The 16,899-nt window shown below is 43.2% G+C and overlaps 1 protein-coding gene across 1 annotated transcript; it reads right to left on the reverse strand.

The window, feature by feature from the left end:
- Positions 1-5,003: 5,003 nt before the first annotated feature.
- Positions 5,004-14,730, reverse strand: LOC120065785 (solute carrier family 23 member 1-like). Its single transcript, XM_039016838.1, has 12 exons — positions 14,683-14,730; positions 12,700-12,834; positions 12,177-12,334; positions 8,522-8,681; positions 7,759-7,940; positions 7,302-7,422; positions 6,978-7,134; positions 6,478-6,731; positions 6,167-6,331; positions 5,724-5,832; positions 5,468-5,563; positions 5,004-5,266 (listed from the first exon to the last, which is right to left on the reverse strand). The coding sequence occupies exons 1-12, from the start codon at positions 14,728-14,730 to the stop codon at positions 5,004-5,006; spliced, it is 1,848 nt and encodes a 615-aa protein (XP_038872766.1).
- Between the last annotated feature and the right edge of the window lie 2,169 nt (positions 14,731-16,899).

Raw genomic sequence — 16,899 nt, forward strand, 5'->3', positions numbered from 1 at the left:
CTATTGCTGTTTTTTATATGCATTGGGACAATACATTTCTTTGATTTATTTCTAACTTTTTTAAAGGTTTATTAGTAGTGTTACCCTGAACTAAATTGGAAATGCGGAGAAATCAGTATGCTTACATTCATTTTAAAAAATCAAGGTTTTTCTTTAAAAAGCACCAATTTTTGTAAAATTCGTATACAGTTCTTATACATTGTGTTATCATTAAATACAAGATCCACTGAAAAGAAAAAAATATGAACAATGTACAACATTTCCAAGCTTTGAAAGAATATGTTTCACAGCAAAAATGTATTCACACCCCAAAAAGCCAAAAGATCCCTGCCAAAAGTTCATTTAGAAAATACAAAGCAAACCTATACAAGGGCCAGGATTCAATCCGATCAGCGGTAACCCTCGTTAGCCGACAAACGCAGAGCTTTTCATAGATTTTTTGGGGGCCATTTATCTGCTTTACATGCTGACCATACCGGACGCGTCGCGTGCGCGAGCGCTGCAAAATACACATACATGTTATTCAATCACTGCACCCACACTGCTCGCGCACGTCAGCGAGCATCTGCGTAGCCAGGCGCTAAAATATAACTTGGTTGTATTTGTGACGCTCAACGCACTGCAAGTCCTTCCTCTCCCATCTCCTCATTGGTTTTTAGGAGCATATACCCACGTTCCATCTTCTCATTGGTTTTTAGGAGCATATACCAACATGGGTGATTGAAAGATGAACTGAGATCCACACTCCAATCGGTGGTAATGCACCTTAAAGTTGGTTGCCAACCGACATATAAAGTCCAAATAATAATAAGAAGCCTGAAGGAAGGAGGAGCGATGACTAGAAACTAATTTGGTTTACCGTTTTATCTGTGGATTAATCGTCGGAGTAGAGGACTTGTGCATTTCAGGTAAAACAACAACCCAATGTTTATATCCCAGGACAAATTAGCTAGCAAAAGCAAGCAAGCTAGCTAAATTGCCATAAATGTTTAATGCTTTTCGACTTGTCCCCAAATTAATATAATTGGTTCAGAGTTTGTTTGATATTTCAAACTGCGAGTCCTGATCGCGTCTGGTGTGGGCCGACAAAATCAACATGTGCGCGATATGGTGCACGCAGATGTTAGAGCTGTCAATATGTATAGCAGCTGCTGTTGTAGTCATTGTCATGAACCCACACCTGTCCTGATATCCTAGCCATGTTAAAAGTTCAGAATGACAAAGTGTAGGCTTTATAGAAATAATGACACATTTAAAATCATTAAATCAAATCAAATCAAATGTATTTGTCACATACACATGGTTAGCCGATGTTAATGCGAGTGTAGCGAAATGCTTGTGCTTCTAGTTCCGACAATGCAGTAATAACCAACGAGTAATCTAACCTAACAATTTCACAACAGCTACCTTATACACACATGTGTAAAGGGATGAAGGATATGTACATAAAGATATATGAATGCGTGATGGTACAGAACGGCATAGGCAAGATGCAGTAGATGGTATAGAGTACAGTATATACATATGAGATGAGTAATGTAGGGTATGTAAACATTATATTAAGTGGCATTGTTTAAAGTGGCAAGTGATACATTTTTTACATGTATGGCAGCAGCCACTCAATGTTAGTGGTGGCTGTTTAACAGTCTGATGGCCTTGAGATAGAAGCTGTTTTTCAGTCTCTCAGTCCCTGCTTTGATGCACCTGTACTGACCTCGCCTTCTGGATGATAGCGGGGTGAAGAGGCAGTGGCTCAGGTGGTTGTTGTCCTTGATGATCTTTATGGCCTTCCTGTGACATCGGGTGGTGTAGGTGTCCTGGAGGACAGGTAGTTTGCCCCCGGTGATGCGTTGTGCAGACCTCACTACCCTCTGGAGAGCCTTACGGTTGTGGGCGGAGCAGTTGCCGTACCAGGCGGTGATACAGCCCAACAGGATGCTCTCGATTGTGCATCTGCAAAAGTTTGTGAGTGCTTTTGGTGACAAGCCAAATTTCTTCAGCCTCCTGAGGTTGAAGAGGCGCTGCTGCGCCTTCTTCACCACGCTGTCTGTGTGGGTGGACCAATTCAGTTTGTCCGTGATGTGTACGCCGAGGAACTTAAAACATTCTATCCTCTCCACTACTGTCCCGTTGATGTGGATAGGGGGCTGCTCCCTCTGCTGTTTCCTGAAGTCCACGATCATCTCCTTTGTTTAGTTGACGTTGAATGTGAGGATATTTTCCTGACACCACACTCCGAGGGCCCTCACCTCCTCCCTGTAGGCCGTCTCGTCGTTGTTGGTAATCAAGCCTACCACTGTAGTGTTGTCTGCAAACTTGATGATTGAGTTGGAGGCGTGCATGGCCACGCAGTCATGGGTGAACAGGGAGTACAGGAGAGGGCTCAGAATGCACCCTTGTGAGGCCCCAGTGTTGAGGATCAGCGGGGTGGAGATGTTGTTACCTACCCTCACCCCCTGGGGGCGGCCCGTCAGGAAGTCAAGTACCCAGTTGCACAGGGCGGGGTCGAGACCCAGGGTCTCGAGCCTGATGACGAGTTTGGAGGGTACTATGGTGTTAAATGCTGAGCTGTAGTCGATGAACAGCATTCTTACATAGGTATTCCTCTTGTCCAGATGGGTTTATGCAGTGTGTAGTGTGGTTGCGATTGTGTCGTCTGTGGACCTATTGGGGCGTAAGCAAATTGGAGTGGGTCTAGGGTGTCAGGTTGGGTGGAAGTGATATGGTCCTTGACTAGTCTCTCAAAGCACTAGTCGTAGTCGTTTAGCTCAGTTACCTTAGCTTTCTTGGAAACAGGAACAATGGTGGCCCTCTTGAAGCATGTGGGAACAGCAGACTGGGATAAGGATTGATTGAATATGTCCGTAAACACACCAGCCAGCTGGTCTGCGCATTCTCTGAGGATGCGGCTGGGGATGCCGTCTGGGCCTTCAGCCTTGCGAGGGTTAACACGTTTAAATGTTTTACTCACGTCAGCTGCAGTGATGGAGAGTCCGCAGGTTTTGGTAGCGGGCCGTGTCAGTGGCACTGCATTGTCCTCAAAGCGAGCAAAGAAGTTGTTTAGCCTGTCTGGGAGCAAGACATCCTGGTCCGCGACGGGGCTGGTTTTCTTTTTGTAATCCGTGATTGACTGTAGACCCTGCCACATACCTCTTGTGTCTGAGCCGTTGAATTGTGACTCTACTTTGTCTCTATACTGACACTTAGCTTGTTTGATTGCCTTGCGGAGGGAATAGCTACACTGTTTGTATTCGGTCATGTTTCCAGTCACCTTGCCCTGGTTAAAAGCAGTGGTTCGCGCATTCAGTTTAGTGCGAATGCTGCCATCAATCCACGGTTTCTGGTTGGGGAATGTTTTAATAGTTGTTGTGGGTACGACATCGCCAATGCACTTGAACTCGCTCACCGAGTCAGCGTATTCGTCAATGTTGTTGTTTGACGCAATGCGGAACATATCCCAATCCACGTGATCAAAGCAATCTTGAAGTGTGGAATCAGATTGGTCGGACCAGCGTTGAACAGACCTGAGAGCGGGAGCTTCCTGTTTTATTTTCTGTCTATATGCTGGAAGCAACAAAATTGAGTCGTGGTCAGCATTTCCGAAAGGAGGGCGGGGGAGGGCCTTATATGCGTCGCGGAAGTTAGAATAACAATGATCCAGGGTTTTACCAGCCCTGGTAGCACAATCAATATGCTGATAGAATTTAGGGAGTCTTGTTTTCAGATTAGCCTTGTTAAAATCACCAGCTACAATGAATGCAGCCTCAGGATATGTGGTTTCCAGTTTACATAGAGTCAAATAAAGTTCGTTCAGGGCCATCGATGTGTCTGCTTGGGGGGGAATATATGCGGCTGTGATTATAATCGAAGAGAATTCTCTTGGTAGATAATGCGGTCGACATTTGATTGTGAGGAATTCTAAGTCAGGTGAACAGAAGGACTTGAGTTCCTGTATGTTGTTATGATCACACCACGTCTCGTTAATCATAAGGCATACCCCCCCCCCCCCCCCCCCCCGCCCCTCTTCTTACCAGAAAGATGTTTGTTTCTATCGGCGCGATGCGTGAAGAAACCAGCTGGCTGTACCGACTCCGATAGCGTGTCTCGAGTGAGCCATGTTTCCATGAAGCAAAGAACGTTACAGTCTCTGATGTCTCTCTGGAATGCTACCCTTGCTCGGATTTCATCAACCTTGTTGTCAAGAGACTGGACATTGGCGAGTAGTATGCTCGGGAGCGGTGCGCGATGTGCCCGTCTCCGGAGCCTGACCAGAAGACCGCTTCGTCTGTCCCTTTTACGGCGTCGTTGTATTGGTTCGCCGCCTGGGATCCGATCCATTGTCCCGGGTGGTGGGCAAAACACAGGATCCGCTTCAGGAAAGTCGTATTTCTGGTCGTAATGATGGTGAGTTGACGTTGCTCTTATATCCAGTAGTTCCTCCCGACTGTATGTAATAAAACCTAAGATTTCCTGGGGTACCAATGTAATAAATAACACGTGAAAAAACAAAATACTGCATAGTTTCCTAGGAACGCGAAGCGAGGCGGCCTTCTCTGTCGGCGCCGGAAGTCAACATAATAGGGATAATAGGGATTTATATCAACCTAATTAAGATGTACATTACATCCCACATTCCAGTGTTTGAACTTGTAACGTGGCTGCATGGGATTTCTACTAATGCTACTGGGTGCATCCAATGGCATCCAATGGCAATGTGTGCGATAGGTAATGCCAGGAGCCGCTTGTGGATTATTTCAGCTCTAATGCAGTTACACCTCCGACACTGCCTAAACAAAAACAATGAAAAGCTATGCGTTTGTTGGCTAACGAGGGTTACTGCTAATCTGATTCTGGCCAAGAAGTGAGTAGAAAATGTCTGACTAAATAAGTATGGATTGCGTTCTTTTACAGTGTCTTAAGAGCAGGACAGGTGGTCCAAGTCACGAGAGCTGCCTTTGTTATTGTTGTTGTTGTTTTAGCCAGAGTCTGGGCTTGCTCAGTGTTCATAGGGCCACTGATCTGATGATATGTGAGGGCTCTGGCTTCCCAGGTTGCTTGTTGGTCTCCAAAGAGTCCACCCCGGGCTTGTCCTGTGAGCTGGGTGCATTCAGAGGGAGGAACGGCACATATCGAACCCATGTGTAGGAGGAGAGGCAAGAGCTGATTCCAAATGGAAGGTTGTACACCTCGCTACTCTCCAAGGTGTTGCTGGAGTCGTCCAGGTGGATCTTGTTCCAGGCTAGGATGCCTCGCTCTCGCTTGGTTCCTGTGTGGCCCAAAGCAGTGGCGTTAGAATGCTGCAACTCACCTATAACAGAGACTTGTGAATCTTAGGAAAGATGTTTAATGTTTTTGAGGTCTGGGGAGGAGATGAACTAACACTGAATATGTCTACTCTTTACCTAATCATTACTCTATGTGAAACAGTTGGATAGATATTCCCCCTTATTCCTGGGTGGAAGCTTACCAGGAATGGTGTTGTCAAGGAAGAACCCAAAGAAGCCTCCAACAAACATGCTGGTTGTCAGAAGCACCTGCAGCAGTTGGTCCAGCTCGACCACACCTGACAAAGAGAATACAGTTCATCACACTGGGCCAATTCACATACTAGAGGAACCTTATATCTCCATGTTGATCTTCTGTTGAGCTTTTCCCCCAGCTTTTTTGTAAAGAAGTTTGAATGTTTTGTTTTACAGTGTTACATGCGTTATCTGCTCTGATACCTGTTGCTATGGCATCTGGGTTCTTGAATATCCAGTTTGGAATGACAAGTCCGGAAAACATGGAAAACCCAAAGATAAAGATGTTCCGGGAGGAGTTCATGTCTGCATACTGTCAAATGATAAGGAGAGAGGAGATGACAAATAAACAGAGCCAACCAGTCATTAGGGTTGCAAAACTTTCCCCAAATTCCCATATTTTCCATAAATCCTGGTTGGAGCATTCCCGGAGATCCTGCTTATTCCCTCCTGATACCAGACATATTTTAACTGGGATTTCTGGAAAACCTTAGAATTGTACCTGAATTTTGCAACCCTACTTGTCAGTAAAGACCTGAATGAAAAAGCCTTCATATGCAAAATGTCTTGTGGCCATTGTACAATAACAATGTGTAAATAAACCTAGGCAACTGTCCAAACTGGTTTGAGTCTCCACAGGAGTTTACCTGCAGATTTGAAACTCCAGCTGCAGATATGACCCCAAACATGACCAAGAACATTCCTCCAACCACAGGTGTGGGGATGGTGGTGAAAATGGCTCCAATTTTACCAAACAGTCCCATAATGATCAGCAAGACGCCACCAGCAATGATCACCATTCGACTGCCCACCTGCAAGAAAAGAGAACATTGTCTATTGAGACTGTTCACAGCTAATAGCTTTTATAAGTTCTATATTCCAAAAAAACATTGATTCAGCTCAGTTTAACATCTAAAAACAGATTCTATACTGAAAAATAGCCTCTAGCCCATCTCACCTTGGTGATCCCCAATGCTCCCACATTCTCACTGTAGGAGGTGGTTCCGTTGCCTGTGCCCCAGGCCCCAGCCAGCAGACAGCCAAGCCCCTCGATGCCAATGCCCCTGTTGATGGCATGCTTTGGGGGAGGAGGGGCCCCTGATAGCCTGGCACAGGCGTGGTAGTCCCCCACCGACTCTATCATGGAGGATATCACCCCAGCCAAGATCCCTACCACTCCCGCCAGGCTCACTGTTGGTAAGCCCCACTGACCTGAGTTTGGGTGGTATAATACATTAGGGTCTTTTTAATAATGCACATATCAATAAACCATACATATTCATTACCCATATAGTACTAAAGGTTAGGGTTAGGGCTAGAATAGGTGATAAGCCCTGAGTTTTTCCTGACCATGTGACCTGACCATGTGACCAGACCAGGAAAAATGTATCCAAACATCTGATTATCAGGTTATGGAGTTGTTGCCTATGATTCCCCCTGAGCGGCTGTGCCTCCTACCTGGGTATGGGAATCTGAACCAGGGGGCTTGGACTATGACATCCCCCTTCAGGTCTGTGCGAGCCAGGTAGCCATATTGCTCTGGCTGTGAGGGCAGGACGTCAGAGATGGTGAAGATGTAGCAGATCAGCCATGACAGTGTGATGCCAAGGAGCACCTGAGGAAGACGTCACATACAGTACATGTAAATATGTTACACCAGTCATTATTAGGACCAGGAGTTTTTCCACACCACAGAAACTGACCATGGAAAACTCTGGGTCCTATATAAGGGCTTGAGAGAACAGTGAACAGCTTTGAGTCTTAATTTTCTAATGGACTTACTGGTAGAATTTGGAAGATGTAGATCTTGGAGGTGTGGAGTTTCTTGGTCTTGCTGTATGTGGGGAATGGTACAGGGATGTGTCGGAGGTACTGGGAGAACAGGATGATCAGAGCAGTCGTCCTGTAGGAAAGAGACTAACTCTGTTCACAAAGCAGAATGTGCCCTCTAGTTATGCACTTAGCATGGGTACCATCTTACAGTATGTAGCCATTGACATGCATGAATTCATAGCTTACGCCAAACCTGGTCTGGGACAGCTAGAGGGTGAACATGCATTTGTTACAACCCTAAATCCAGCCGATTAATTGAATCTGGGAATCTTTTAATGCTGGGCAGGAACACAAACCTGCACACCTTATGGCTCTCCAGGTCAAGGATGGATGACTACAGGCTTGTGGGGGTTTTGAAGTAAAACCCATAAATCAGACTTAAATAACCATACTGAGAGGTACATACATAGTTGAGATGCCCCAGTGGTTCCCTGCATTCATTCCAGCTGAGTCGTATAGGGACAGGCCAATCAGAGAGATGGTGGGTGCGATGGTGAGGGGGCCAATGAAACGCATGAAGAGACCGATGAGGCCAGAGAAACCCACCAGGACCTGGAACAAGGAGCCCACCATGATAGAGCCCTGTAGCTGTAGAGGAATAAACCACATAAGCATATACACACAATCAATAATCACAATAAGATGGGAAATCCTATAGATGGGAATCCTGTAAATAATGTGTTGTCAAGGGTTATTAAGAAATGTTCAGACGTGGCTAAACATGCCCTCTCTCTCTATAAAATACACTGAGTGTATAAAACATTAGGAACACCTTCCTAATATTGAGTTGCAACGCCTTTTGCCCTCAGAACAGCCTCCATTCGTTGGGGCATGACTCTACAAGGTGACATCAATAAGTATTCACCTGGTCAGTCTATGTCATGGAAAGAGCAGGCGTTCCTAATGTTTTGTACACCCTGTGTACTGTTTATGCCATTTAGCAGACGCTTTTATCCAAAACTTAAAGTCAGTACATACATTATACAATATGGATGGTTCCGGGAAGCAAACCCTGGCATTACAAGCGCCATGCTCCACCATCTCTCTCTCTCTCTCTCTCTCTCTCTCTCTCTCTCTCTCTCTCTCTCTCTCTCTCTCTCTCTCTCTCTCTCTCTCTCTCTCTCTCTCTCTCTCTCTCTCTCACTCCGTGTAATAATTGTGTCACTCACCGCTCGCATGCGGCTCTGCCACACCTCTACATACTCAGGAGAGGTGGCGTTGACCAGGGAAGCGTTCTGGGTCCAGGCAGGGCATGTCCACTCTGGCATCGACAACATGGCCATGGAGGGAGCCAGCAAGGTGAAAGTACCCCCCTGTAGAATGGGCAGTCTGAGGGGTAGAGAGAGAGATTAGGGAGAGAAAGAGAGAGGGGGAAGGGAGAGAGAAAGCGCAAGAGAAAGAGGGGGAAGTATGATGTCTGAAATCACAATTGCGAAGATGTTCTGTCTAAAGTGTAGAGACTAGTACTTGTCTAGTCTAGACTTGTCTAGTACAGTAGTAGTCAAAGATGAGTATTGAGCTGAGATGCAGAGCACTACTGTAACATCATCCAAACAAAGGTTGCCTTTATGAATCAACCCCTCCTTTCCTTCCATAGAGAACAGTCTCAATCAACTCCCAGCCAAAGTGCCAGTCTTTAGCTAACCCGATCCAAAACATGCAACCTCCAGGTTCAAACAGCATGTCCTGACTCACACAGCACATTGTTTCTCTAGATCTAATTTTAGGCCTTGAAGGGCTGATTCAAATCTTGTGAGGACATTATGTAAAAACCATGTCTTTCCAATCAAGACTCCTACAGGTTAATGTAATGACTATCTGCTGTGTGTCTCCATCCTCTGATACATTAGGCCCCACTTTCAATTATACTACTGATGACAGATGGATCAGTAATGACAATGGACCCACTAAATACAGTGAAGTGATTGTTTGTCTGTGTAAATGTTGACTCCTATGGCATTACAATACAATTACCTACGTTTCTAACTGACATGTATAAATGTGTCACATCTCATATCCTGATCAGGGCTGTGCTGGAGTTTCACTCCCTACTAGCGAGTTCAACACATCCATTGTTTTCCTCACAGCTGACCTCCAGGCTTTTGGAGATCTTTGCCTGCAGGAATGTGGACTTAATGTGAGCTAGTTTATCGACCTAATAAGATTGAAATTCCTACCTAATCCTGTTATAATGATATGATGCAGAACTCTGGGTCAGGTTATGGTTGGCCAGGTTGGACCTGGGCAGTTGGGCAGTGCCATACATGGCCTTACAGTACACCATAGACAGAACAACACCTTGCTTACAGTACACCATAGATAAAACAACACCTTGCTTACAGTACACCATAGATAGAACAACACCTTGCATACAGTACACCATAGATAAAACAACACCTTGCTTACAGTACACCATAGATAAAACAACACCTTGCTTACAGTACACCATAGATAGAACAATACCTTGCTTACAGTACACCATAGATAAAACAACACCTTGCTTACAGTACACCATAGACAGAACAACACCTTGCATACAGTACACCATAGATAAAACAACACCTTGCTTACAGTACACCATAGATAGAACAACACCTTGCTTACAGTACACCATAGACAGAACAACACCTTGCTTACAGTACACCATAGACAGAACAACACCTTGCTTACAGTACACCATAGATAGAACAATACCTTGCTTACAGTACACCATAGATAAAACAACACCTTGCTTACAGTACACCATAGATAAAACAACACCTTGCTTACAGTACACCATAGATAAAACAACACCTTGCTTACAGTACACCATAGATAGAACAACACCTTGCTTACAGTACACCATAGATAGAACAACACCTTGCTTACAGTACACCATAGACAGAACAACACCTTGCTTACAGTACACCATAGATAGAACAACACCTTGCTTACAGTACACCATAGATAGAACAACACCTTGCTTACAGTACACCATAGATAGAACAACACCTTGCTTACAGTACACCATAGATAGAACAACACCTTGCTTACAGTACACCATAGACAGAACAACACCTTGCTTACAGTACACCATAGATAGAACAACACCTTGCTTACAGTACACCATAGATAAAACAACACCTTGCTTACAGTACACCATAGATAGAACAACACCTTGCTTACAGTACACCATAGATAGAACAACACCTTGCTTACAGTACACCATAGATAGAACAACACCTTGCTTACAGTACACCATAGACAGAACAACACCTTGCTTTTGGTACACCATAGATAAAACAACACCTTGCTTACAGTACACCATAGATAGAACAACACCTTGCTTACAGTACACCATAGACAGAACAACACCTTGCTTACAGTACACCATAGATAGAACAACACCTTGCTTACAGTACACCATAGATAGAACAACACCTTGCTTACAGTACACCATAGATAGAACAACACCTTGCTTACAGTACACCATAGACAGAACAACACCTTGCTTACAGTACACCATAGATAAAACAACACCTTGCTTACAGTACACCATAGATAGAACAACACCTTGCTTACAGTACACCATAGATAGAACAACACCTTGCTTACAGTACACCATAGATAGAACAACACCTTGCTTACAGTACACCATAGACAGAACAACACCTTGCTTACAGTACACCATAGATAAAACAACACCTTGCTTACAGTACACCATAGATAGAACAACACCTTGCTTACAGTACACCATAGATAGAACAACACCTTGCTTACAGTACACCATAGATAGAACAACACCTTGCTTACAGTACACCATAGATAGAACAATACCTTGCTTACAGTACACCATAGACAGAACAACACCTTGCTTACTGTACACCATAGATAAAACAACACCTTGCTTACAGTACACCATAGATAAAACAACACCTTGCTTACAGTACACCATAGATAGAACAACACATTGCTTACAGTACACCATAGATAGAACAACACCTTGCTTACAGTACACCATAGATAAAACAACACCTTGCTTACAGTACACCATAGACAGAACAACAACTCTCGTTGTCCATTCTCAGTCAGAAAATAGATGTTTCTGAGAGAAATCTGGCACTTGCATACCATACTAAGACCTAGCTAGTGCACAATAATGGCACATGCTTTAATAACCTAAAGCCCCAGTGCCCACTGCATAATATCCTATTGTGTGAGGCTAATGCATCACACTGACCTGAAAAACATGCTCCAAAGGTCAACAGAGGCTTAGAAGGAAACTTAAGAACCCATAGTATACAGCCCAGTTCAGGGGTGTGAAACTCATTTTGCCCCGGGGGCTTCATTTGGTCTTCAACAAGGTCTGGAGGGCTGCACTACATTATTATGTTTTCCCTTGCCGTCAAAATTTGCAAAACAAATTTCTCTATCTATCCATTGTTTTGGGAATTTTCTTTGCTCCCTGACTGTCTAGCGTTTATTTGGGTAATTATCAGCGAGCTGATAACATGTCTACACAGTTTGGATTTGGTTTCATTGGTTTTAAAGTATATTGATTTCATGGAATTCCTGGCACTTTGTTTTGATTCCAACATGACAAGACAACAAGGAGATGCCAAGCCTCGCCATCTACCTGTATGGTGTCTCCATATATCATGGGTAACTCCACCATCACAAGAGGTTATCTTTTAAAGGTCAATCTTCATTGACCATATAAAGTTTGGCCCCTTTGTTCTTTCTTCCCCTTGCTGTAGGCCCCCATTATGTCAACAGTCACTCTGTTGTTGCTGATGAATGATTGGCCCAAAGCCATATCCAACCAACCCCAGCTCCCCTCCTCACCTGATTCCAAAGGTGACCTGCAGCAGGGTGCACACGCCTGACACAAAGAAGATGGTGCTGATGAGGTGACCCTGGGTCAGGCTGTCATGCTGCAGACACAGACCCTGAGACAGGATCAGAGGGATGGCGATGATCCCTCCAAACGCTGTCAGGCAATGCTGAGGAGAGACAAGGAGGGGTGGAGGGGAGAGAGGAAGAAGAGGAGATGCACTCATGAGGGTTAAACCCACCGAGGATACTGAAGCCAAGATGAGCAGCTGAAATAACAGGTACAGGTACAGTATTTGCCATCAGCCTCAACAAACATCCCGCTGTTGGATATTTAAGATTGAGGTCCTCATGTGACTTGGTGGCTTTCTTTTTAATTTGAGCCCAAATTAATCCTGGGAAACAGGACTGTTCATCCAATTGATTACACTGCCTAATCAAATCAATGGAGCACTGAGGAGGCCCATCCTCTGCTGCACCCAGGCCAACCTCGACCAGTGAGCCTCTAATTATAAAAAGTAGGGCTTGGACCTACCTGGATGCCCAGAATGATGCAAAGGTACCAGGGTGGGATGTCTGTGACACAGTAAGCCAGTTTGTTCTTGTCGTCCTCCTCAGAGAGGTCGGAGCCCTCTCCATCCTTCTCCAGATCACAGAAACGCCCATCAATCTACAGGACAGAGACCAGGGTCGCATTCATTGGGGCACAAATGGGTCTGACAGACATAATATCACTCATAACACAGGCATAATATCGCTCATAACATAGGCTTAAAACCTTTTAATTCAGTGAGCTAAATCAGGGTCACACAGAGTGATTATTGGTAGTCTTAAATAAATCTACTTTGAAACTAAAGTATATACCTCACACACATGGTTATGGGCTTAAAATAAGAAGACACCTATACCATGTCAGATATTGAGTTGAAATGTATTTGATTTTGAGTTTGCATCCCAATATTACACTTTATTTACATTACAGAAGACTTAAATATAACAAAACTGTTTGACATAGAAACACTGAATTTTCATCTGTTTTTAAAAAAGTATCTTTATTGATGATGGAATTATGAAAAATACGAATAACATTTCACCCATGAGGCCAAAGAGGGCGCTTTTGGTCATTCACTGCAGGAAAGGGCTACTATCACCCATAGGGGTTTTAAATTATTTACTGAAAGTGTTTTGCTAAGACATTCTGGAAACCCGTGTCGCGTATAGTTGTATACCAAAGCCAGCCTATCAGTGCTTGCTGAATAGATTTACTCAGAGATGTGTGTAGACTGTTTGCTTACACTATGGAAGTTTAGTTGCTAATTGTTTATGTCAAATTTGACTTGAATGTTGACTGTATAGCGTACAGTATATGATATAAGATGAATACATTTCTTATCTCATTATACTACACAAATCCTTTATTTCAGGCAAACATTATATGATTTTGATCATGGGGTTGGGGAGGTGTGCCCCTTTCTGTACAATGTACATTTCTGGACAATATTTATGCAGAAAATAAAAGCCTTATTAGCTACTTATATACACACTTATAAACTACAAATTAGTGGCTAATATGTGTAGCTAAATACATTTTCAGGGCTATCATGGACTAAATCAATTTTATCAGAAATATATGTGTCAACAAATCAACAAATTCAACATCTCGCATAGAAACCCAGTATCCTTCAAGTTTTTTCTTGCCCCTTACTGTTTCCTGTAATTTTGCGGTCAATTATTTGCACCAGAGAACCATTATAAGTAAGTTATGCATGAGGGACTAATTGCGGGTCAGGTGATCGTACCGGCGGAACCATATAGAAAGTTAACAACACTTCTCAGCTTCATTCTGCTCAACCAAATCCATAATAGAGCACACATCCTATTTCAAGGTATACAAGTGACTGTTGGGTTGAAGTAGCATTCATATAAACAAGACCCATTCTAAGGAATTCAAGTCACTCAGTTCTTATCAATTCACTCAGACTTCTTGGAAATGATTAACTTACTATTGTAGCCCGTTATAGTATTACAAAACTACAATATGCAATCTGAAGAGTACCACATGTGTTATGATATGGTAATTAGTTAAGAGGAAGAAATCAATATATCACCAAGGCTGAAAATCACTTGGAATGTGTTTCTTTGTTTGAGTTTACACATTCATCTATGTGCAGAAAATGCATTACATGTGTTCCCTCAGAACTTGTACCTGTAATAGGTGGCGCTCGCAAATGTTTGTCTCCGATACTAAGAAACTATCATTGTTGAATATTGTGTAAACATATCTAAATGTTACAGTGTTTATGCTTTACAGCCTGTAACTTTTAGGTTTACTATGAACATAATCTTTACTCAAAGTCACTGCAGCAAATGTCAACATAATCCTCCAGCACGGGAATAATTGTGTTTATACTTACAGCAAATGTCAACATAATCCTCCAGCACGGGAATAATTGTGTTTATACTTACAGCAAATGTCAACATAATCCTCCAGCACGGGAATAATTGTGTTTATACTTACAGCAAATGCGTAGTTTTCGAGACCATTGCTTTCCTTTTCTGGAGCCATGGCTCCAGTCTGGACTCAGCTAGGATGTTGGGTCCTCTGAGTTATGAGTGAATAATCTCAACAGGCGAGCAAAGAGGAGAGAGAATACAGGAGAAGGAGAAAAAAAGAGAGATGAGGGGAGAGAGAGAGCAAAATAGGGGAAGGAGGGATGGAGAGAGTTAGAGAGAGTAAGTAAAGAGAGATTTGAACACGAGACTACTGCTGTTGCTGATTGTAACTGAAATGAGTCCCACCACCAGCCTCTCATGTGAACCCAATTACAACAGCAAGGCAAGCAGCTGATCAGAACCTCGCGACCGTAGAATAGAACCTTTCAGGGCACTAGCTCCACCTCTCTTTCTCGGTCTCTCTTTTATTGGCATGACAAAAAAATGATTGTGTTGCTAAAGCACAATGTTGAACTAATAGAAACAATAACACATTTAGAGTCATTGGAATCCTAAACACTCTTTACTGTATAACCCTGACATCAGTACCATATACCAGAGAAAAATACTGTATGTGATTCAACCTCCTCCCCCTTCTCCCCCTTCTAATGAGCCAAACTATGACATATAACATCTCTCTCTCAATTCAATTTCAATTTAAGGGTGTTATTGGCATGGGAAACATATGTTTACATTGCCTAAGCAAGTGAAATAGAGAATAAAGAAAAGTGATATAGACAATAAAAAATGTACAGTAAACATTACACTTAAAAAAGTTGCTATTATGTATATATACAGTGTTGTAATGATGTGCAAATAGTTAAATTACAAAAGGGAAAATAAATAAACATAAATATAGGTTGTATTTACAGTGGTGTTTGTTCTTCACTGGTTGCCCTTTTCTTGTGACAACAGGTCACAAATATTGCTGCTGTGATTGCACACTGTGGTATTTCACACAATAGATATGGAAGTTTATCAAATTGGATTTGTTTTCAAATTCTTTGTGGGTCTGTGTAATCGGAGGGAAATATATGTCTCTAATATGGTCATACATTTGGCAGGAGGTTAGGAAGTGCAGCTCAGTTTCCACCTCATTTTGTGGGCAGTGTGCACATAGCCTGTCTTCTCTTGAGAGCCAGGTCTGTCTTTGGCAGCCTTTCTCAATAGCAAGGCTATGCTCACTGAGTCTGTACATAGTCAAAGCTTTCCTTAATGTAAAGGTCTGTGTGTAGCTGGTGCAGAGTCAGGCGGAAGACAGCAGAGATGAGTAAATAAAAGTAACTTTACTCAAAGTCATCAAAATACAAGAGAATTACCAAGCCCAATGCGGACCACAATACAACAAACAATTACTCACAAATACAACATGTAGAACAGGGGGTTAAATAATAAACAAGTAATTGAATAAGTGAAGCCAGGTGTGAAAAGACAAAGACAGAACAAATGGAAAATGAAAAATGGATCGGCGGTGGCTAGAAACCAGGTGACGTCGACCGCTGAACGCCGCCCGAACAAGGAGAGGGACCGACTTCGGCGGAAGTCGTGACACTTAATTTTGGGTCAGTCACAGTGGTCAAGTATTCTGCCACTGTGTACTCTCTGTTTAGGGCCAAATAGCATTCTAGTTTGCTCTGTATTTCTATAAATGATTTCCAATGTGTCAAGTAATTATCTTTTTGTTTTCTCATGATTTGGTTGGGTCTAATTGTGTTGCTGTCCTGGGGCTCTGTGGGATCTGTTTGCGTTTGTGAACAGAGCCCCAGGACCAGCTTGCTTAGAGGGCTCTTCTCCAGGTTAATTTCTCTGTAGGTGATGGGTTTGTTATGGAAGGTTTGGGAATCACTTCCTTTTAGGTGGTTGTAAAATTTCACAGCTCTTTTCTGGATTTTGATAATTAGTGGGTATCGGCCTAATTCTCCTCCACATGCATTATTTGGTGTTCTACGTTGTTCACAGGGGATATTTCTGCAGAATTCTGCATGCAGTCTCAATTTGATGTTTGTCCCATTTTGTGAAATCTTGGTTGGTAAGCGGACCCCAGACCTCACAACCATGAAGGGCAATGGGTTCTATAACGGATTCAAGTATTTTTAGCCAGATCCTAATTTTATGTTCCTTTTGATGGCATAGAAGGCCCTTCTTGACTTGTCTCTCAGATTGTTCACAGCCTTGTGGAAGTTACCTGTGGCCCTGATGTTTAGGCCGAGGTATGTATAGTTGTTTGTGTGCTCTAGGGCAA

The sequence above is a fragment of the Salvelinus namaycush genome, chromosome 21, assembly GCF_016432855.1.
Source record: "Salvelinus namaycush isolate Seneca chromosome 21, SaNama_1.0, whole genome shotgun sequence".
Classification (NCBI taxonomy): domain Eukaryota; kingdom Metazoa; phylum Chordata; class Actinopteri; order Salmoniformes; family Salmonidae; genus Salvelinus; species Salvelinus namaycush.